General features: G+C 32.1%; 2 protein-coding genes across 2 annotated transcripts; both read right to left on the minus strand.

The window, feature by feature from the left end:
- Positions 1–11,871: 11,871 nt before the first annotated feature.
- On the minus strand, positions 11,872–15,429 carry LOC107938040 (probable 2-oxoglutarate-dependent dioxygenase AOP1). The gene is made up of 3 exons (XM_016871077.2): positions 14,969–15,429; positions 12,722–13,043; positions 11,872–12,484 (listed from the first exon to the last, which is right to left on the minus strand). Exons 1-3 carry the CDS (start codon positions 15,346–15,348, stop codon positions 12,197–12,199), a joined length of 990 nt encoding a protein of 329 aa, XP_016726566.2. The 5' UTR covers positions 15,349–15,429; the 3' UTR covers positions 11,872–12,196.
- A 5,759-nt stretch (positions 15,430–21,188) lies between these two features.
- LOC121225252 (probable 2-oxoglutarate-dependent dioxygenase AOP1) lies at positions 21,189–22,798 on the minus strand. Its single transcript, XM_041109482.1, has 3 exons — positions 22,364–22,798; positions 21,917–22,235; positions 21,189–21,678 (listed from the first exon to the last, which is right to left on the minus strand). Exons 1-3 carry the CDS (start codon positions 22,738–22,740, stop codon positions 21,406–21,408), a joined length of 969 nt encoding a protein of 322 aa, XP_040965416.1. The 5' UTR covers positions 22,741–22,798; the 3' UTR covers positions 21,189–21,405.
- Between the last annotated feature and the right edge of the window lie 272 nt (positions 22,799–23,070).

Here is a 23,070-nt window from a genome sequence, read left to right on the forward strand (position 1 = left end):
AATTAACCCAAAAACAGACCCAATCCAAATGCCCAATAATGATAAAAACCTTAGAGGCCCGAATGGCCCAAAACTATACTAGTTTTCAGCCAAACAAAAAAAACCCTAGCCTCATGCTTTGTAGCTGCCGCCGCTTCACCTCCCCTCACGCATGCACGCCTCTGACCGGTCGCCACTCGCACGCCTCAGCCTTGGCCACCACGCCCCACGCGTCTGACACTCCCACCTACTCCACTGTGCCCACCACCTGCAACAAGTAGACGCAACAACAAAGAAAAAATAATGTAAAAAAACAAAATAGAGATAAAAGCATTGGTAATCGGGTTATAAAAACCCCAAGCACTGCTCATGTATGGGGGGAAGAATCGAATGTAATGGGGGACTTTTGAAAGAGAGAAAAATAAAAAAGAAAGGGTTATGAACACAGAGATTAATCAAAGAAACGTTTTCAAAAGGTTTCATTTTTTTCATTTCCTATATTTATCATTTATTTTATGTATTTATTTCGAATCTATATACAAATATATAAAAAAGAAAAAAGATTTTTACCCGTATTTGGCGTTGGTACCCTGGGCATACGCTTCTCTAGTCCGAAAGCCGGCGGATCTCTAGAGATTCGGTTAAAACTTCGACGGAGGAAGCCAAAGGTTGAAGAATCTTTTGGTTTTAAGAAGTTTGGGGTTTAGTTTTTGGTTTTTCAAGTCCTAAATCTTGTCTACGTGAAAAGGGGGTTCAACGGGGGAAGTTTTGAACTCTCCGACCACAGCGTACGGTGGCGCCGTCGCCGGTGGTCGGCGGTCAGCATGACGGCCGGTAACCGGAGCCCATGGCCGGACATGGGCTGAAAGAGAAGGGAAGGGTGATTTTTGTTTTTTTGGAAGGAGGGGTTTTGTAAACTAAGTGATGAACCTACAGATTGAAAAGGAAGGAATTTTTTTTTGTTTCAAATCATTCCAAATGACGTCGTTTGGGAGGGTGGGGTCTGTGCACTTTCCCTAAAAGGGAAATTTATGCGTTTAGTCCTCCTCTTTCGCAACCTCGTTCAATTAACCCCCATTTTCTATCTTCTTTTGTTTTTTTTAAATTTGGCCCTCAGATCTTGTTTGGTTTTCGTTTTGATCCCTAATTAACTATCCAATATTTATACTTTTATACCCCGAATTGTAATTTGTTTTTGGAAATATCCTAAATCTATTTAATTCATTTATTACCCTTTTTAATGTTTCATTTATATGTTATGTCAGACATTTTATATGTTGTTTATTTACATCTATTCTAACTTATTTTAATGTACTATTTATTCAAATTCTTATTATTTTTTTTAACTAACTTTATGTATATATGTCACTTTAATCTATTTTATATGTATTATTTATTTCTTTATTCCTTACCTATTATATATATGTATACATATAGTTTATTTCAAGCTCTTTTATATATTTATAATTCTTTAAAAATTGTTATATATTTATTTCAAATTATTTTATATTTTAAGTTATTGTATATTATGTATTTCGAATAACTCTCTTTATATTACCTTTGAATTATTAACATTATAAAATATATTTATATTGTCTATTTTTAATTCTTTTATGTATTATATATTTTAAACTTCTTATTTATTACTTTTAAATTAAATTGTATATTATTTATTTTAAAATTATTTTATATACCTTATTTTAGACCCATTCTACTTATTCCATATTTTACACTTTTATTCGTATATATATTATCTATTTTAAAATTATTCTTATAAATTTTTTTATTTGCTTTGTATAATATAGATTTTAAAATTCTTCTACATTATTTATTTTAAACTCGCTTTATGTATTATTCATTTGAAATTGTTTATCTATTTACTTTAAAATTTATATATATATTATCAAATTTTAAATTATTATATCCATTTTAAATTGTTTATTTACTTGTTATTGTATATAATTGATTTTTTATATATTTACTTTTTGTTATTTTCGCTCGTATTATTTTTACTCGCATTATCGTAATTGTTATTCCGTCACATCAATTTTTACCCGAATTCGTAAAAAAGGGAAAATTTTGGAAATAAAAGCAATACTCGATACTTGGGATCTTCGAGAGAATTGGGCCCTAACGTGCTGGGTTCTAATTTTCTGTTGAATCTAAATGCTCGAGAATGCTCTTTAATAAAAAACATAAATAAAAACTCATTATTGGGATTTCAATATGTTGTGTCCTAACGCGTTGGATATGACACGTGGTTTTCTCGATATGAGGATTTTTCGAAAGTAAAGGCAATATTCCGTATTTAGAGAATTCGAGAAAATCGTGCCCTAACTTACTGAGCTTCGATTTTTCTCGTTGATTCTAAGTAATCGAATATCCTTTTAAAATTAAAATAAATGAGGTTTAAATAAAGAAATGAAAGGCAAACTTACTCTCAAAAAATACGAGGTGTCGTGTCCTAACTTACTGGATGTAATATCTTGTTACTTCGAGATAAGGAGGCATTTTCCATTTTGGTTTATTTGAGTATTTTTAAAATAACACGATATAAGGAGGGATCATATTTTTAAAATTCTTTTCGAGTTTTTAATTTTCGACACTAAGACACTGATTAATCAACTAGGTACCAATTTTGGGCGTATCGAGGGTGCTAATCCTTCCTCGTGCGTAACCGACTCCCGAACCCATTTTTCTAAATTTCGTAGACCAAACTCATTGTTTTAATAAAATTAAATTGTTTATTAAAAACAGCTGCTTTTAAAGGTGACCCGATCACACCTCATCAAAAAAGATTGGTGGTGACTCCCGTTTTCATTCTTTTTTTCAAAATCCAAGTCGACCCCGTTTTCATCCAAAAAATGGTGCCAACAACAAGTTTTCGATATCACGTGTTATTCTTTAATAAAAATATTTTTATTTTTATACTTTTTATTCTTCAAATCCATTTTAGTTTGCTTTACTATTGAAGAATGAAAATTGTTGCAGAAATTAAAGCTACGAACAAACAAAAAAGCCATAAGAAAATAATAGTTATTTGAGTTAATGCTCTCAAAGGTATTTTTAACTCAAGAATAAAATACAATGAAAGGTTACAAGTGAGAAGAATGTCTGTATTTATTGTTGAGCTCCCTCAGATTTGATGGTACAAATTGAATTACATCAATGATTAAGATTATTGCCTATCAACAAGATGAGAGTCCTAAGGGATTTAAACTCTATATAATCTTATCCCTTAGATTTACATTAATTATCTTGATAATTCTAGTTTTTTTGGAGTGTTTCACTGAGCCACCAATGCTTCAAGTAAATAGGTTTTTTCATGGGTTCAACAAATTAAATCAGTTCAAGTGTGTCAAATGAGCTTCATTTAATAAATTAATCTCCATAAGACGTTGTTAACGCAATAATCTTATTATAGATAATTTTTTATTACAATTTGTTGTATGATTGACCGATAGAGGCACTAAAATTCCATCTATAAGACATCAGAGCTTAACGATATTTAATTAATTACTGTAATTCTATGTATAAGTAGAGACCTACTAATATAACTATGGAGTCAGTGACTATCATAATCGTCTTAGCTAAAGTAACATAACCTTTTCTCCTCGTTTAAGTTAGAATAATCCTATTGAGAGTGGAATACAATCCTAGCTTAATTAGATAATTTCCAAAAAAGAGACTTCCAGTTACAAGAATATATTCTATTAAATAAAATATAAAAATGTAAAATTTGATGTAATATAAAAATAATATGAATATAATTTAGTAATATAATAGAAAATAAAGGGTATTCTATCCATTTTGGGGTGATTTGACAAAAAATGCAAGTTCAAGTGCTAAAAGAGACGAAAAATTAAATTTAAGGCTAAAATGATTTTTTTTTTGTAAAGTTGGAAAGTCATTATGCCAAAAAATATCTACGTTTCAAGAAATTTTACATAGGAGGACTATTTCGATTTTTGACACAATGCCTATGTAACGCCCAAAATTTTAATTTTGTGTATTGTGAATGTGTGACACAAAATATCAGTATACTTTAGTGGTTATGTGTATTGGGTGTGTTTGGGAGGTTCCAAGTTCAAGCCAAGACTTGGACAAATTTTGATATTTTTATGAATAAGCCCTATCTTTGGTCAGTAGACTTTTAAGTAAAAGTTGTCAAATAATTATAAGAATGAGTTTGTTAATCTGGTGGATAAGTGGAGTGTAGGTGTGAAGGAGGTCTTGTGTTCAAATCTTGATGTGGGCATTATTTTTGCTCGTGCGTCCAGGAGAGTTTAAGATGGACTAAAAATCTGAGTAGCGGATTTAGTGGGAAGTTTGATGGAGAGAAATAAGGGATTGAGGTGGTTATCAAATATTCTGTTCATCTTTTTTTCCTTTTTTTTTACTTTCCCCAAAATCCCTCCACCCTCTTGTTGTTTTTCTCTTCATTGCTGTCAAATTTCTACTTTCTTTCATCCTTTATCTTCTTGATTTTTCTTTTCTCACTCTGCCTTGTGTCACTCCATGTTTGTCTGTGATCGTTCGGTAAGTTTTAGATAAGTGATTTGTCTCCGTGTGTTAACTTTCTTCTAAAGTGTTTTGTTTATACCAATTAGGGGAGGATTCAAGGGCTCGTAATCACTAATCGGAGTCTTAGTTTGTGTGGGAATTACTGTTAATCGGTTGAAGGTAAGGTTTAGTCGTTTATGGGTTAAAACTCTTAGAGTATGCCCAAAGATCAATCATGAGATGGTTGTAATAACATACTTGATTTATCATTGTTGACACCATTTTTTTGTAAAACGGGGTCGACTTGGATTTTAAAAATGAAAAACGAACATGGGAGTCACCATCAATCTTTTTTAATGAGGTGTGATCGGGTCACCTCGAAAAGTGGTTATTTTTAATAAACGATTTGGTTTTATTAAAACAACGATTTTGGTCCACGAAATTCAAAAAATGAGTTCGGGAGTTGGTTACGTAGGAGGAAGGGTTAGCACCCTCGTAACGCCCAAAATTGGTACCTAGTCGATTAATTAATGCCATAATGCCGTAAATTGAAGATTTTGAAGAGATTTAAAGTACGATCCTTTATTAAAATGTTAAAAATCTTCAAGAAAGAGACATATTTCACGTTAATCGGGAAAGAGAATTACGTCCCGTAAGTTAGGACACAATGTCTAAAATTTTCGTTACGAGAATGAATGCCGAAAAATTTACTTATTTGAGAGATATTCGATTATCTTGGGTTTAGAAAAGAAATCTTGTCCCGTAAGTTAGAACATGATCTTTTGTTAAATCCCGAGATCGTAAAAAATTTGTTTGAAAAGATCTGTATATTTAGATTTATCGCGAGAATTGAAATCCCGTAAGTTGGGATACGACTTTTCCGAATCTCAAAATACGAATTGAAACCAATTTTGATATATCGAGTGAAATAAAGCACGAAGTCGTAAAAATGCGAAAATAGATCATATCGTTGGTATGCATGACAAAACAATGATAAAGACAAACATGAATAGCACGAGTGCAAGTAAATGAAAGATAAATACAGAGACGAATTAATTAATGTAAGATAAATAGTAAATAAACGAGTCGAATTAAAATGCTTTTGAAATAAAATAGGCATAAAAAGGTAGACATTACGCGAAACAACGAAACAATAAAGGAAATATAAAATATATACATGTGTATATAAAAATAAGAAGAATATATGGATATATATTTATTTTAAAATTATGAAATAGAAATATAGTAAGTATGTATGTATACATATATATATGTATGTAAATTAAAATATGTACATATGTATATGGATGTATATAAGAATTATGAAATATAGAAGAATATATAATAGTATGTGTACAGGTGTATGTATTTATGACAATAAAAAAATATTCGTACATACATATATTATAAAATGTATGCATGTATTTATATATTTTAAAATTATGAAATATATATGAAAGAAACATATGTATGTATATATATTTTAAAATTACGAAATATGGAAAGTATATATAAGTATGTACATGTATATCTATATGTATATAAATTAAAATATGTAGATATAGATATAGGTATGTGTATGTATAAAAAATGAAATATAAAAATATATTTATAATAACCTTAAAAATATACGTATATATATTAGAAAAATGTATGCGTATATGTATATATATAACAAAATTTTAGAATAAAAAGGTATAAACAAGATAAGGATAATAATATTAATAAGAAATAATAATGATGCAATATAATAATATTAATAATGTTAAAATAATTAATTTAATTGGAAAAATAACTAAAATAGCAGATTGAGGATTAAATTGAAAATAAACAAGGTTTTAGGGTCGAAATTAAAAATGAAAAGCACAAAAAGGACTAAATCACAATGCGCGTGAAAGGAAGAGGACCAAAAAGGGAAATATTCCCTCGCTGATCAAACGGCGTCGTCCCAGTGAGGCGCGTGTGCATGGTCTGGGGACCAAATTAAAACAGAAGAAAAATTCTGTAGCCAAAATTGCAAATATATGAAAAAACTGCATTGAAAGCGACACAAAAGCAGAGGGACCAATTACGCAAATATCCCCAACAGCGAAAACATGCGGATCCTCTGGTGGGTCGGGTCGACGCGCGAATCCTAGGGGTGAAACGACGTCGTTTTGGGCGTTTAAGGCCAGCCTCAAAACAACGTCGTTTTGAGGGCCTATATAAGTAAAAAAATCTAAAAAAAAACTCATTTTCAATAGTTAAAAAAAAAACAAAACACCCTTCTCTTTTTCTTTGAAATGGCCTGAAGGTCCAGCAATGGCTCCGGTTGGTCGCCGCTGCATCGGCCGCCGGCGATGGCGACGGCGCCGCCGTACACGGTGGCTGGAAAATTCAAACGGTAAGTTTTTTCTTTTTTTGTATATTGCTAAATATATATGTATATATACAGTTTTTGAAATAAAACAAAAATAAAAAATATTTCGAAAACTAAAAAAAAAAACCTTTGCCTGTTCAGATTTCCTTTTTCGATCTACTTTGCCTTTTTTGTTTTTTGCTTGAATCTCTTTTCTTGTATTAAAAAAAAAGAGGAACCCTTACAATCGGTTCAAATGGCTCTTTTATAACCATCTTTTTACATATTTTTTATTTTATTTTGCTTGCTGTCATTTCTTTCTCTGATTTTGCAGGTACTCGATGGGCGTGGCGGTGGGTGATGTGACGATGGCGGTGAGTCGGTGGCAAGTGGGGTGGCAGAGGCGGCTAGGGCTAGCTAGGGTTTTAGAAAAGCTGAAACCCTAGTTTGTTTAATGGGTTTTGGGCCTAGTTGGGCTATTTTGGGTCTGTTTTAGGGTATTGGGTTTTGTAATTGGGTTTGGGTAGGTTTAGGTGGGTTTTTAGGCCCCGGGCATAAATTGGGCCTTACAATCATGTTTATTAATATAAGACATTACCATTATTATTTCAGTTTCTTTTCTGCTTGTATAAATAAACTGTTTTATAATAATGTCCTGAGAATAATATGATTATTCTTAAAAGGTCTTTAGTCAAGTATTATTGTTGGCTAGGACAACAATAATGCATTAAGACTAACATGTAGTTGATTGATGATAAAGAGTTGTCATTGATATGGAGTGTCAAAATCAATGCATGAATATGTGTGTTAGAGAACAACATATTTGACTGACCTGTTGTGAGTATATTTCTTGGATTATTATGTAATTGTCACAACATTACTCATAGTGATTAATATGTATATGATCCTCAGACTTGAGATCATCATAATCCCAACATCGTGAGTTGTATATTTTGATACAGTCAAATGTACACCATAACTGGTTGTTCTATAAAGGCTGAAGTTGGATATACCACGATCTGTGTAGAGGGATATGGTTGATCGATATAGGATAAGTCCCTCCTACATAATGGGAGTAATATCTTAGGCCACTTGATTGAGTGAGACTAGAAATGCATGGCCATGCTCAAATAAGCTGATATGAGATGTCATACTTATTTGTATATCATAGTCTACTTAAGATATCAAGGAACATGGAATGGACTATGCAAGTGTGACTATTCCATGACTTGTGTCCAATCCAGAGATAAATGACTTAAGGATTATTGCATGAAAGGTTAATCATAAAAATGTTATGTCGAATCATGATTTCTTGTGACTTAGGTAGCAATGATGCATTGCTAGGTGCCACTCATTATTTGTAACATTGGAATCGTTCTAGTATTATTACTAACGTTACAAGAACCTACAGGGTCACACCCTATTGTTGAAATGAACGGAATAAAACATAGTTGGTATTGCGTTTGGTTGTCGCTTGAATTAAATTAATTATAGAATTAATTTAATTGGGTAATCAAATATCGAATACATTATATGTACAAGGTTGTTGTACGCATAATGAGAACTTGAATTTGGTTCGTATATAAATTCAAATAAATATATAGTTTACCGAAATCATTATTATAATTAATGTAATTATAATTTTCAATTTAAAAAACATTGTTATATTTATTTAATTTCTAGAAACCCTAAAAATAGATATAAAATCCCGTTTTCTTTTCTTGGTGGGTCTAGTAGCCGTCAAAGCAAAGCCTTCTCCAAAACAGTTTTGGGGATTCCTACCATTCATTGTGAACTGGGTGGATTACGTAGAGGCTAGAGTCACGATAGATTGCGGCTTGGTTCGATAGTAGATCAAATTACTCGTTGCAGAGGCATCACTGTCTACTCAGAATAAAGATTAGATCAAATTACTCGTTGCCGAGGCATCACTGTCTACTCAGAATAAAGATTCGGTAATTTCGAAACCTTTATTTCACTCCGATTCGTTCCTCACACATGGATCCATGGTTAGGATCGCCAGATGTTCTATTTTTCCGCTGCGCCGTAGGGGTGCTGACGTTCCAACAAAAACCTCGATATGAGTTCGATTTGGGATCTCGTTATGTGAGATTAAATTAGTGTTATTTGTTCAATTATAAGCTTTGGAGTGCTCGAGGACTGTTTTAGCATCAAACAAAACCAGGTGTGCACCCGAAACGTAGAAAATGAGATTCGGTGAAAAGCCAAAATTGCTTGCTGTTTGGACAACAGTAGTAGACTAAATTTGAAAAATCACCATAAATTGTGGAAATCGAATTGGAGGATGAACAAAATATGGAATTAAATCTTATTGAGTCTAGTTTCTCATAGAGTGTAAGTAATGGAATTATAAATCGTGAGATATAATAAGTTTTGTGAATTTGGGTTCCCCTGTTCTGAATTTGGAAAATCATCAAAAATTGGAGAAAAATAATTAGGAGTTAAAATTTATATTCTAAAATTATTAATGAGTCTATTTTCAATATAAACAAATGGTAACATCAATAAAATTTTGTACTAAGAGATAATTAAATTTTAGCAAAGAAAGGTTGAATCATCAGACAGCAGAACAGGGGTAAGATTGAAAATTTTACTGTACTTATTGGCTAAACCAAAAATTCTAAAAATTTTATGGTAGAAAGGTATTTGAGTCTAGTTTCAAAGACATCAAGCAGATCGTAATTTGAAATTCTGTAGCCCAAGATATAAATAATTTTGTAACAGTGACTCAAGTAGACAGCTTTGAAGGAACATATAAGTAAATAGTGAAAACATATATGAATAATTAGCTAGCACAGGTTACAATAAAAATGGACCACGCAGCCAAGGCCAATTTGGGCCGAGTGGGCCACACAGGCTTGTGGGCTCACATGGGTAGGCCACATGGGCATGGAAACCTATTTTTCTAAAAAAATCTATAAGGTTGCACAAGTCGCCCAAGTCGACTGTGGACCTACTGTAGGGTCGATAAGCTTTACTTAGACCCCTATATGTATGACCTGTCTGTCTGATTTCTATACCGAGCATGACTTATGATATCTGAATGTATGTACTATTAATTGCATAATGGCATGACATATTTTGCATGTTGCATTGCATCGGGGTGGGTTGATGATATTTGGAGGAAGTGTTTGAAAGACTATTAAGCCTGTTATCTGGCAGCTCAGCTGCAACCTTCTGATTATGTGCCGTATTTCGGTACAGCATGGTGTGTAGGGATGAGTGAGTTGATTTAATCCCCACATGGTGTGTAGGGTTGGACGGAGATGGTGGGAGAGGCTGGTGGGTAGGATTCTGATTTACTATATCTGCATTCTGTATCTAATATGGGCCTAGGCCCTAATGTATTTCTGAGACTGTATCTGAATGGGTTAAGGCCCAAACTGATTTTGTGATGGGCCCAGGTCCCAGACTATATCTAACTGAATGCTGTTGAATATCTGTATGCATGTTTTCTGTGGGGATTACACACTGAGTTTGCGAAAACTCACCTTTTTTTTGTTTAATCTGTACAGGTAATCCCCAGACTTGACTGGTAAGTGCAGCGGAGGACTCGACGGTGGCCACACGTAAATTTTAGACTGTTTTCCGTTAATGTCTAAAATTTATTACTTATTTGGGGTTTTTGATGTAACTTTTGGACTATGGATTGGTTGACTCTAAATTTGGGACTTTATACTGTTTTTATGGATTTTTTTTAAAATTGCAACTCAACAAAACACGGTTTTTCTAAAAACTAAGGTTTTCATAAATAGAAATGATTTTCCCTAAATTAATTGGTTACAAAAGCTTCTTCTAAGAGACAAGTTTTAAAGCAAATCAACTAGTACTTATTTTTTTCGAATTAAATAAAAGCTAACTAACTGTAACGGTTTTAACTCGACAATCTTATCTTCAAATTCCATTCCACGTGACATCGCCAGATTCGGCCATAACGTCTAGGCCGGGTTCGGGGTGTTACAGCCTAAAACTACCCATAACCTCTCCCCAACCCATAAATAGGAGGATAATGCACTTCAGCGCACTCGAACCCATATCCATCTGCATTGGCAACAATGCTCATACTAATCGAACTCAAACTCAATCAATAATATTATCAATAATATTAAAAGTTGATAATATAAGATTACTAGGAATGTTCATTTTATGATAATTTTATCTTTACTTTTCATAATTTTGGTTAACTTTACCCTTTTAACCCCAAAAGACCAGTTTTCCCCCTTTAAACCAAATAGCCTATTTTTAGATAAATTGAAATGGTGTGCAAATGCAAATCCAAATGCAACTTGCTAGCAAATAATTTCCCAATTAATGAAGATAAGGAAGATACTAATGACGTTAAACGTGTATGACTAATTTATGTGTTGTGAATATTTGAATTAATTTTTAATTAATCTATAGCATGTCATGATAAATTTATAATTTCATGTAAAAAATTAACTAGCTTTTTAAGGAATTTTTTGCACTCATGGATTGATTATTTTAATGGAGGGTTGCGGATATTAGGGATTTTCTTTTGGGGTTTGAATATGGCTCATGTTTTGATCTCAGCGCTTGTTGTATATAGGTAGGTGTCAACGTGGGAAGACTAACTACTTTGACCAGGAGTTGCAAAGTTTGAATGTGAAATTGTATTTGGTGATTGCAGCATGTTTTGTTCCATGTGGTTGTTGATTTCAAAGCAATAATCTTGTTAGAATCGAATTAGATCGATTAATATGATGGATTGAATTGATAATTGATAAATGTATTAATTCTGACAAAAATATTGAATTTGAGCGAATTATTTGGAACCACCATTGAATCAGAAATCGAAATAAGTTGAACAAATAAAAAAAGTTAATGGAATCGGTTTGTTATATTTATTAACTCAAGTAATAGTGTTAGCATTTTAATTGAATTTGGAATGTTTAATTGAATTAGAATTATTAGTTTAGCTCATGTTTTATGATGAAATGATTGGACATATGGGTTATCCGTATATCTCTTTTATTATTTTATCATGTGATATGAAAATTTGGGTTCAATCTGGAACATTTCTTTTTCTCTCCTAAATTATACATAAAGAAAGTATTTATGTAAACATGGTTTATATAATATGGATGACTCGGGCGGAGGACACATAAGCTTACTATGAATTATGCGAACGGGTATTTGGCTTAAGAAATCTTAAATTCCTAGTGATATAAAAAAAATCACATACAAATATGATTGGCGAGGTGCTTTCAAGTTACAACAAATAATACCTTAAACACAGTTACGACAAATTAAAACATACAAATACGATATTAAAACACGGATTATGAGATAAAGATGCAATCCACAACACTAATTTTAAAATCAAGATCGAGATTTTTAACTTCCATGCTTTTGATCGGAAATTGGCAGTGAGAGAGAAGCAAATGCGTAGATCTGGTCAGGGGAGTCGATGAGCTTTACTTGCTCGGAAAAGGAAAAAAAGAGGAAGTCCATGAAGTCAAAGTCTTTGAAAAGTTGAGGATGTTGATCATCTATAAGCTCTTTAGGTGCTCTGATTATGGTACCCTCAACTGGAATTGTGAAGGCTGCTATAGAGTATCGATCTTTGACTCCGCTCATCATTACCCTGTGCTTCGCTGCTTTCATTCTTCCATTACTCCATGCCTTCAATTTTCAATATCAATAATTATTTTATGATAACTAACAATAATTTGATTAAGAATATTAAATGGAAATTTAAAAGTAGAAGTTTGTAATCATTCTCATTAAAAATGTAAAGATAAATCTAGGTTAGTATTTAATAGTCTATCAGTGAAAAATTAATTGAAAATTAAACTAGAGATATGATCAAATAAAATATATGTTAATGAAAGCCAATTATTATCAAGTAATTAAATTTACCATGAGAGGATCTCCAACCAAAAAAACAAAAGAATTAGGCGATGTAGACAACTTGATCCATTCATCGTCCTTCACCTCAATTTCTAGTCCTGAAATTTGATCATCACAAATGATTGTGCTGGCTGGTTTATCAGTATGAGCAAGCAATCCTCTCTTATATTCACCTAATGATGGGGCCATGTATTTCATCATCCGCAATAACATGTTGTATCTCATCATCAGTGACTCCCATTTCTCTCCTAATCCATAGCTTTCGATAATCATTAACCAGATTATATTATTTAGCTCCTCCATTTGCTTCACCATGGTGTTAATGGTTTGGCTAGGACAAAAGATCGATCAGTTGACGTATATAATGACTTGTTAGATTTAAATTGACAAAATATCAATCAGTTGACATTTATAATGATTTTGAAGGATTTAGAATTTTTTTTAAAGTTCCAAAAACTTATGATTCTGAGTAGCTTGACGAGTCTAAATTCCAAATATGTTAAATGGAAATGATAGAAACTTGAATTCGCTAGGACGAAGCTAGAAATTTTATAATGGGAGATCGAAATTGAACTAGATAATTTTGAGGTAAAATATAAATTTACTCTTTTATTAATTGAATTTTATTAAAATATAAATATTTAAAGGAGTCATTTTATTGTTGATTGAGTTTTAACTTGATTGGTAGTGGCATTGTCGCTAGTGCAGGAGGACATAGATTTAAGTGTGTTGAAACGTATTATCCTCCTATTTAAATGTTAGGGAGGAGTTATGGGTAGTTCCAGGCATTGTATCAAAAAAAACAGATATGATAGGAGTAGGGGTGAGCAAAACTCGATTCGACTCGAAAAAATCGAAAAAAAATTCGAATTTTGAGTTAAACGAATCGAGTTATTCGAGTTAATCGAGTTATTTGAATCAACTCGAATTTTTTTTTCGAATTTCGAGTTCGAATCGAGTTGAGTTTTCGAATTCGAATAACTCGAATAATTCGAATATCAAACTACAATATTTGACAGTTTTACCCTAAACTCCCAAACCTTTTTACTTTTCCCTCAAAACTTTTATTCCTTCCCACTTTCCCCCCAAAACTTTTACTCCCCTCCCCTCCCAACCCCCCAATACCCAAAATCCATTTCCCACCAAAATTTTACTCTTTCATTTACTTTTTCTCAAAATTTTACTCCCAAAAACCCTCAAAACATTTTATTTTCTCCCAAAATTTTTACTCATTCCCACTTTTCCCCTAAAACTTTTATTCCCTTCCCATCCCACCTCCCATCTACCCCAAACCCTCCCCCCTCCAATTTTTTTTTAATATTTTCCCTCCAAAATTTTACCCCCCCTTATTTACTTTCCCTCAAACTTTTATTCCCCAAAACTTTTTATTTTCCCCCTAAACTTTTACTTCTCACCCTTTGCTCTCAAATAAAAAATCAAAATTATCCAAAAAAAATCACTAAACATAAATAGTAATAATTTTATTTATATTTACTATTTATATTATTAAATTAAATTTCATATTTTATATCATTTATATTATTGAATTGTTTAGTCATAATGAATATTTATATTAAAATTGAATTATTAATTATGCCATAAAATATTCGTGTTAAAATTTTATATTGGTATCAATTTCACATTTTATTTTTAAAATAACTTTTATTAAAAAATCATATTTTTACATTTAATATATTTTTTAATTCTAAAATACATAGTGACAAGAATCTGAAGATAATTGAAACAACTAAGCAAGCAAAGAAGCTAACAAGTATATAAAAAATTAATAAATAAATTATGAGGTGATGAAAGTTAATAAAAAGTTTGATTAAGGTAGACAAATTTTATTACGATGGGTGACAACGGTTACAAGGACCCAAAATTATTTTTTAAAATTTAACTCGAACAAATATATTCGATTCGATTCGATTCGAATTCCATCTCACTCGACTCGATTCAAGAAAACTTCAAATAAAGTTAGGATGATAAAATGAGATTCGAAAACTCGATTAACTCGAAAATTTTTTATTCGATTCGATTCGATCGAATGCTCACCCCTAGATAGGAGCAGTATTTGGTTCAATTTTATTAAATTTGAATAAGTTCTGATTTGGTTAATACTTCAATGTATTAATTTTGGTTCAAAATTTTTAAAAAAAGTAATTATTTGAATTAAATTGATCCTATCAGATTAACCAACACATGAAATTCACATATTTAACTAAAAAGAATACAAAGGTGAAGAATTTTTATTACCTAAATCGAGGATGACCATCCGACCACATAAGTTGAGCAAAATTGTTAACAGAGTCGTAGTTGGAGGCATCTTCAATGCCGAAGCCCTCATACAAAGAAGCTTGGCTACATGGTCCAAAATAGCTATGGTAAGGCTTGGGATTAACGTTCAATTGTTTCCTCTCTAACGGGACCTCAACCAGTTCATTCAACAACTCAAACGTCTCCTCTCGGACTTCTCTCGATATCTTTTCGTACACCACCTCGAAACAACCGTAGGTCTCGCAAGCCTCTCGAACCCTCTTGCACAAATGGTGCCATCCTTCAGTCCCTCGCTCCAAATCCCGCGAACCGGTCCGAAACTCGATGACCGGGATCGCAAGTTCAGCATCAACACCCATGTGCTTGATTTTTTAAAAAATACTCTAACAAGTTTATATTCTTAGAGTAAGTAGCTTGTAAATTATATAACTTGGTCTCTCATTACGTAGCAATAAACTTCTATATATATAACATCGTTTTCTAAAAGGCGACAAAGAGAAACAACCAGAGAAGCATCTATTAACTTCCCGAAGACCATAAAAAGCATCTATCAAAATCATGACATAGATTTTGTAAAGAATTTAAGTATTAATTTTGTAATAAATATTATAATATTCTTTTTCATATAACATTAAGCAATCAAAATAAATAAATAGGTCATTCAATTCGGCGGATTTGCCTTCATAGCATTGTAGACAGTCAGGGAAAACAAATATGATATAATCAAATAGACAAGTTCAAGTAGAAGATAACATGTTAGCATAATGAAAAGATATTTGATCATAAAAGACAATTAGAAGATAATATGTTAGTATCATTACCAGGATAAGATCTTCAACCATGAAAGACAAAGGAATCTTTGGTTTTAATTTTGTTACACCCCCAGGCTTGAATGTTCCTTACGCCTGCTATATATGAACACCCCCACACGTCGAAAGTGGTTAAGTTCAAACTATACCCTAGTCTAGGTTTAGATTGAACTCTACTAAGAAGGCAACCATGCTATGAGGGATCCACTTCAAACCCTTATTCATCTATAAATACCCTCTCTTCCAACGAGAGAGAGACGCAAGACCAGATATATAGCTAACACTCTACTCAGATACTACCTTTTAACACCTCCAAAACGTCACCTCTAGTAGCTCTCTACATCCTATGGTGTGAATCACCATCCTTGTATTGTTCTACACTTTGCATACTTAAATTGTTATAACAATTGATGACGTTTGTATGAACTGGACAGAAAGCTATGATTCAACTGGTATGAAATACTCTAAAAATACGAGTTAACAAGATCAACTAGGAGTAAGGTAACTAATATTATCAGAACTCATATTACAACCAATATAAATACGAAAACAATTAGTATGGCCAAGGAGATTACTACCAGTAGAAGATTATTACTAGTAACCTCAACAAGAGCAATCGACTAGGTACTATCAAAATTATATACATCTAACTTTGTTTGGATTTTATTTTGATTTTTTTATGATGATAGGGCTTTGAATTTGCTATATTATACTGGGAACTAAATTGAATTTTTGACTTAATCTTAGGATTAATTAATAATAAAATTTAAACAAATTGAAGTTTTTATTTTAAAATTGATAATTAATTAGTTTAGATTAGTGTTAAATTGGCCCAATATTAGTGTAGGTTCGTTATTCAAATTTCAAAGCCCAGGTCTTTCGGTCAAATTGAATTTGATGTATGATTGAGCTGGTAAGCTTATTCTTTAAGCCCAAAAACCAAAAGTTTGTGCAATTTTAGGTACTATAATTTGTTAAAAAATTGTTCATAATTGTAAATTTACAAGTTAAAATAAATTAATTACAGAGGTAATTTAAAAGGAAAGATATTTATACAACTCAGAAGCGTGTTTAGGTGAGGATTTAGAATAGAGGTGTTCCTGAGTTGATATCTAATTCTAAAATATTTTTTAAGTCTAAGCTTTTTTTTGGGTGGGTTGGGCCGTTCAAAAAGCCCGCTTTATTATTAAAAAATTAATAAAATATCAAACTTATATTTTCAAGTTGCTACTTTATATATTTTTATAACTAAATTTTAATTATAAATATTTTTTATTATTTAAATCAAATTCGGGCTAGCTCGTGCTGATCCGAAGTATAAAAATTCTTGTCCAAGTCTGACCCTAGTTGGGTTAGCCCAATGAGGCTAGGTAGGCTACCTACCCTTGAACAAATCTAAATTTTTGTTTCAAAATATGGGCAATTTACCAAAAAAAGCCTATTTTTTTAAAATTACCAAAATAGGCCCGGTATTTTATTATTTACCGGAATGGACAATTTTCCGGCAAATCGCGTCCACGTTAGCGCGATGTCAGGGGACGTGCCAAGAAATCGCGGCCACGTCAGCGCGCTTTGCTGACGTGGCAACAAAGCGCGCTTGCCCATCTAATGAAATTTCATGTATATAGTTGCACTAAATTATTTAAATTATTTATAATACCTAAATTATCCCTATTTATTTGTTATATTACATAAAATACTCCTTTGAAAATACAAAACATTATGATAGCTAATTTAAAATTTATTCTCCACAACTAATGAAAATCATTTAAAATGCTAAAACTAGATCTGTCTGAACAAACTATAAGAAAATCCCTAGAATGCTGTGATTTCTTCGTATTCAACGAAAGATCTTGAGAAAGATCACGGTGAGGAAAGCTTGTGCTTAATGAGGAAGCAAATTTGGACACTCGGAATCATCTAACAATTATGCAGAATAGCAGCCGTCTTTCTTCACAGCTGAAACATCATCCCGAGAGCCGACATTGATGGTTTGTCCCTTGGGCAATGTTGTTTGATCATTCCCTCCTTCGAGTGCTTTTCGACTGATCACATGATGTATTTGAGTTAGTATTTCAGTGAATGCATGCTCAACATTTGTAGATTCAAGGGCAGATGTTTCCATAAAGAAGCGCGTACACGTGGGCGCGACTTATCTGTTTACTTTTTTCTCCAAAACCCTAAAAATTCTAAAAACTCTAAAATCTTAAACCCTAAAATCCAAAAACCTACAAGTCAGGAAATCGTGGCCACGTCTGACATCGCGCTAACGTGGACGCAATTTGCCAGAAAATGGTCCATTCTGGTAAATAATAAAATACCGGGCCCATTTCGATAAATTTATAAAAAATAAGCTTTTATTGGTAAATAGCCCTCAAAATATAAGTTTTTTGGATAAACACAATAGAAAATCATAAAGGTTTTAAAAAAAATAACAAAAGTTTTAAGTAACTCAAATTTTCTATACAAATTCCACTTAAATAGACGTCGTCTCCTATTTGTACACGTGGTCTCACAATGAAAAAACCATTAACTTTAAAATATAATATTTATTTAATTTTAATATATTTTTATATTTTATAGTCTTTAAAATATTTTTATAGATAAAATGATATCTATATTGCATTTTTATATTATTTATTTTAATATCATTAATTTTTTTATAACTATTTTTATAAAATCATTGAATTTCATTAACTTAAATTCTCTTAAAAAATTATAATATTTTAAAATAATGTACATTCTAAAAATTTTCAAATTTTTGAAAATTCTTATCCAAGCGTACCATTAAAGGTTTTTAATTTTTGAAGTTATGAAAATTGTAAAGCTATGTGTTGTAAGTTGGAACCCAATTTTCTAAGTTGTCACCTTCAATTTTAAGACGATAATCTTGGTCTATGAGATAAAAATTTTATGAATAGATTTGAATCGAAGTGTTGCAACAATTAATAAAATAAAAATTAAAAAATTGAGATTAATTAAAGGGAATGAAATTGAATTTTATTTTTAAATTTATAAATAATTTAAAATTTTATAGTATAAAAATAATTATTTTATATTTAATATAGTAGAATAACTTAAAAAAGATAATGATGTAGACAATTCAACAAGGACATATGGAGTAAAACATGTAGACAAATTTGCTCATAAACACAAGAAATATTCAAACTTCTAATTTAATTCAAAATAGTCTTTAAACATTATTTTCACAAAAGTTCCATTACTTATTAATGACATAAGATACACAAAAATCACTCGACAATGGATTCTTTTTATTTGAATAAATCGACATGATAGATTTAGTAACCTTTGCACAATATAATTGTTGAGTGATTTTCGTAATATAAAGGAAGTTTTATTACTTATTTATGACATAAAATACACAAAAATTACTCGACAATGAACTTTTTTTTGAATAAATCGACATGATAGATTTAATAACCTTTGCACGATACAATTACACAATTATAACAAATTAAAGCATAGTAATGAATTCCGAGTATAGGACTCTAATTTGTTATTTCTAAAATTAATTTTAAGCCAAAGCCAGGCTTTTTACTTGTCAATACGAGCATGCTTTTAATTAGAAATTTGTGGTGAGAGGGAAGCAAAGGCATGGAGCTGTTCGCGGGAGTCGATGTGTTTTGCCGGGTCGGAAAAAGCATAAAGGAAGAAGCCCATGAAGTCAAAATCCTTCTAAAGTTGAGGGTGTTGCTCATCTATAAGCTCTTTGAGTGTCTTGATTATGGTACCTTCGATGGGAATTGTGAAAGCTGCTATAGAATACCGGTCTTTATCTCCTCCCATTATCACTCTATGATTTACCGCTTTTAATCTCCCATTACTTCATGCCTTCAATTTTCAAAATCAACATCAATAAGTATTTTATGATAGTTATTCACATTCAACATCACTAATCTAATATCTCTCTCTATATTTTGCTATGAGCAAGATAAATTCAAAAGTTTGAACTAGAGATTTGTTGTCAACATCAATAAGTATTTCATGTTCTATTCACATAGATCATTCATGCATGTTAAATTTTGAGTAAATTAAAAATAAAAAAATTACCCCTATATTTATACACATACATACCTTGAGAGGATCTCCAACCACAAAACAAAAGAAAGAAGGAGATAAAGACAACTTGATCCATTGGCCATCAACCTCAATTTCTAACCCTGGAATTTGATCATCACAAATGATTGTACTGACAGGTTTATCAGTATGAGCAAAGAGTCCTCTCTCATACTCTCCTGGTGGAGGGGCCATATATTTCATAAACCGCACCAACGTTTTGTAGTTTATCATCACCGACTCCCATTTCTCCCCTAATCCATAACTATCAATTATCATTATTCTAAAAAAGATGGAGTTTAATAAGGTTTAAAAAAACTTATTTTAAAATAAAATAAAAGAAATGTAGTTCTATAAGGATTTTACTTTTATTTTATTTTACCACTATATTTTATTTAAATAATGATTCGAGTAACTTAATTCTATCATGGTGGATAGGCAGCATAGTTAATGACCTTCTTCATGTAGGAAAAATGAGTCAATACCAACAAATACGACTCCTTTTATTGATGAAAAGTGCTTCTTGTGGAAGGTTATAAATGTACCAAGTTTGTTGTTCTAGATGGATCATTGATACTACGAGGAATCATTGAAAGTTTTATTTCCTCACTTATTCAGATTGGCGATAAATAAAGTGGCAAGAGTTCTGGAGTATGCTGTTGATTCCACATTCGATCATAATAACTGGGATGTATTCTTCTCTATGCAACTAAGGGAGCGGGAAAAGAGATGCTTGGGGAATTGAAAAGTATAGTTGGCAACCATAACTTATTACAAAGCATTCTATTATTGCTTGGATGACTATTCTTGCGAGACTTGCTACAGAAGGGGAACTTATTCTAAAAGGTCTTGATGTGGATGGGCAACGTAAGCTTTGTGATAGTGGTTTGGAGACGAGGGATCATTCTTTCTTCGATTTCCAATTTTCTCAACAGATTTGGGAAGCTGCTGTTAGACTTTGTAAAATTGATAAAAGGGCTTTGGCTTGGTGGCACCAACATGAGCTTCAGTGGGCATATACTAGACTTAAAAAGGGTCCAAAAACTTGTTTGGAATGTTGTAATTTACTTTGCATAGGAAGAGAGGAATAGAAGAGAATTCAGAAATTAACAAAGGAGTTACTGAACATTGTCTAAGAGACTGTTTTTGCTAGACATAGGGGGAAGATAATTGATAGGATTGATACTGTTAACTTGCAACAGTGTATCGGTCAGGGATTGATTGATTAATGGCTTGGTGTGTATAGTTTGATATGTACAAGAGATTGGTGTGTATAGTTTTCAAATAATAATCCATCATAATTAGTGTCGGAATACAAAAGAAAAAGGAAGTTCCATTACTTATTCATGACATAAAGTACATAAAAAATCACTCGACACAATAGATTTAGTAGCCTTTGGCATGATACAATTATACAACTATAAAAAACTAAAACATAGCAATGGATTTTGAGCATAGGACTCAAATTGATTATTTCTAAAATTAAATTTAAGCCAAAACCGGTATTTTACTTGTCAATATGGCATGGTTTCAATCGGAAACTGGTGGTGAGAGAGAAGCAAAGGCTTGGAGCTGCTCGCCAGAGTCAATGTGTTTTGCTGGATTGGAAAAGGCAAAAAGGAAGAAGTCCATGAAATCAAAATCCTTGTAAAGTTGAGGATGTTGCTCATCTATAAGCTCTTTGGGTGCTTTAATTATGGTACCCTCAACTGGAATGGCAAAAGTTGCTATAGAAAATCGATCTTTGTCTCCGCTCATCATCACTCTGTGATTCACCGCTTTTAATCTCCCATTACTCCATGCCTTCAATTTTTGAAATCAAAATTAATAATCATTTTATGATAATTATTCACATTCAACATCACTAATCTAATATTTCTCTAAATATTTTATTATGAGTGAGATAAATTCAAAATTTTGAGCCAAATTCTAGTGACAACAAAATATTGACCCTTAAATTTCATATTCTATGTATTTACATAGATGATGTATGCATTTAAGTTTTGCGTAATTTAAAATTGAACATTAATCACATATATACCTTGAGAGGATCTCCAACAACAAAGCAAAAGGAAGAAGGAGATAAAGACAACTTGATCCATTGGCCGTTGACCTCAATTTCTAGCCCTGAAACTTGATCTTCACAAATGATTGTGCTGACAGGTTTATCAGTATGAGCAAAGAGTCCTCTCTCATAATCTCCCGGTGGAGGGGCCATGTATTTCATAAATCGCACCAGTGATTTGTAGTTTATCATCACAGACTCCCATTTTTCCCCTAATCCATAACTATCAATTATCATTAACCAAATTAACTTGTTTAGCTCCTCTATTTGTGTTGCCATGGCATGTACAGTGTTACTGAGACAAAAGATAAAAACAAAATGTCAATAACTTGAATTCCCTCAGCCCGAACCAGAAATGATCCTAATCTGAATGACTAGAACAAGCAAATTAAAAGTTAAAAAGGTAAATAAAAATATTATTACCAAAAATGTGGGTGACCATCAGGCCACATAAGTTGAGCAAAGCTTTTAACGGAGTCATAGTTGGAGGCATCTCCAAGTCCGAAGCCTTCATACAACATGGAAACCTGATTGCACGGTCCAACCCAACCATGGTAAGGCATGAGACTAGCGTTCTTTTGTTTCCTCTCCACCGGGACCTCAACCAGTTCTTTCATCAACCCGAACGTCTCCTCCCGAGCTTTTGCTGAAATCTTTTCGTACACGACCTCGAAGCAACCGAAAGTCTCGCAAGCCTCTCGAACCCTTTTGCACAAACGGTGCCACCCATCGGTTCCTCGCTTCAAATCCGATGGACGAAACTCAATGATTGGGAACTCAATCTCAACTTGGACACCCATGTTCTTAACTGTTTTTTTATGCTCTAAGGAAATGTTCTCTTGAACTAAATGAGCTTGTAAACTAACTTGTATCTCTTTACGTAGGGATTTAGGTCTATTTATAGCATTTTCTCAAAGGTGGGGAGGCGAAGAGAAACGTCGCTATTGACTTCCCAGTTCTTTAATTTGATTAATGAAGGAGGCGCACTGGTCAAAGGAAATTTCATACTATACTTAGTATAAAATTAAGGGTTGAATTCAAATATTGTAAAATATTTAAGTATTAATTTTATGTAATAAATATTAGCATATGTTTTCACATGAAGATAATGACATTAACCAAGCAAATAC

The sequence above is a fragment of the Gossypium hirsutum genome, chromosome D13, assembly GCF_007990345.1.
Source record: "Gossypium hirsutum isolate 1008001.06 chromosome D13, Gossypium_hirsutum_v2.1, whole genome shotgun sequence".
Taxonomy (NCBI): Eukaryota; Viridiplantae; Streptophyta; class Magnoliopsida; order Malvales; family Malvaceae; genus Gossypium; species Gossypium hirsutum.

Bases quoted from the DNA above. Each gene is read 5' to 3' on its own strand.
- LOC107938040 (XM_016871077.2), bottom strand. From the start codon at position 15,348: ATGGGTGTTGATGCTGAACTTGCGATCCCGGTCATCGAGTTTCGGACC. The intron at 13,044-14,968 runs GTAATAAAAATT...CTTTTGTCCTAG, and splicing joins GATGGTCATCCTCGATTTAG to CCAAACCATTAACACCATGG. The intron at 12,485-12,721 runs GTAAATTTAATT...TGAAAATTGAAG, and splicing joins TGGTTGGAGATCCTCTCATG to GCATGGAGTAATGGAAGAAT.
- LOC121225252 (XM_041109482.1), bottom strand. From the start codon at position 22,740: ATGGGTGTCCAAGTTGAGATTGAGTTCCCAATCATTGAGTTTCGTCCA. The intron at 22,236-22,363 runs GTAATAATATTT...CTTTTGTCTCAG, and splicing joins GATGGTCACCCACATTTTTG to TAACACTGTACATGCCATGG. The intron at 21,679-21,916 runs GTATATATGTGA...CAAAAATTGAAG, and splicing joins TTGTTGGAGATCCTCTCAAG to GCATGGAGTAATGGGAGATT.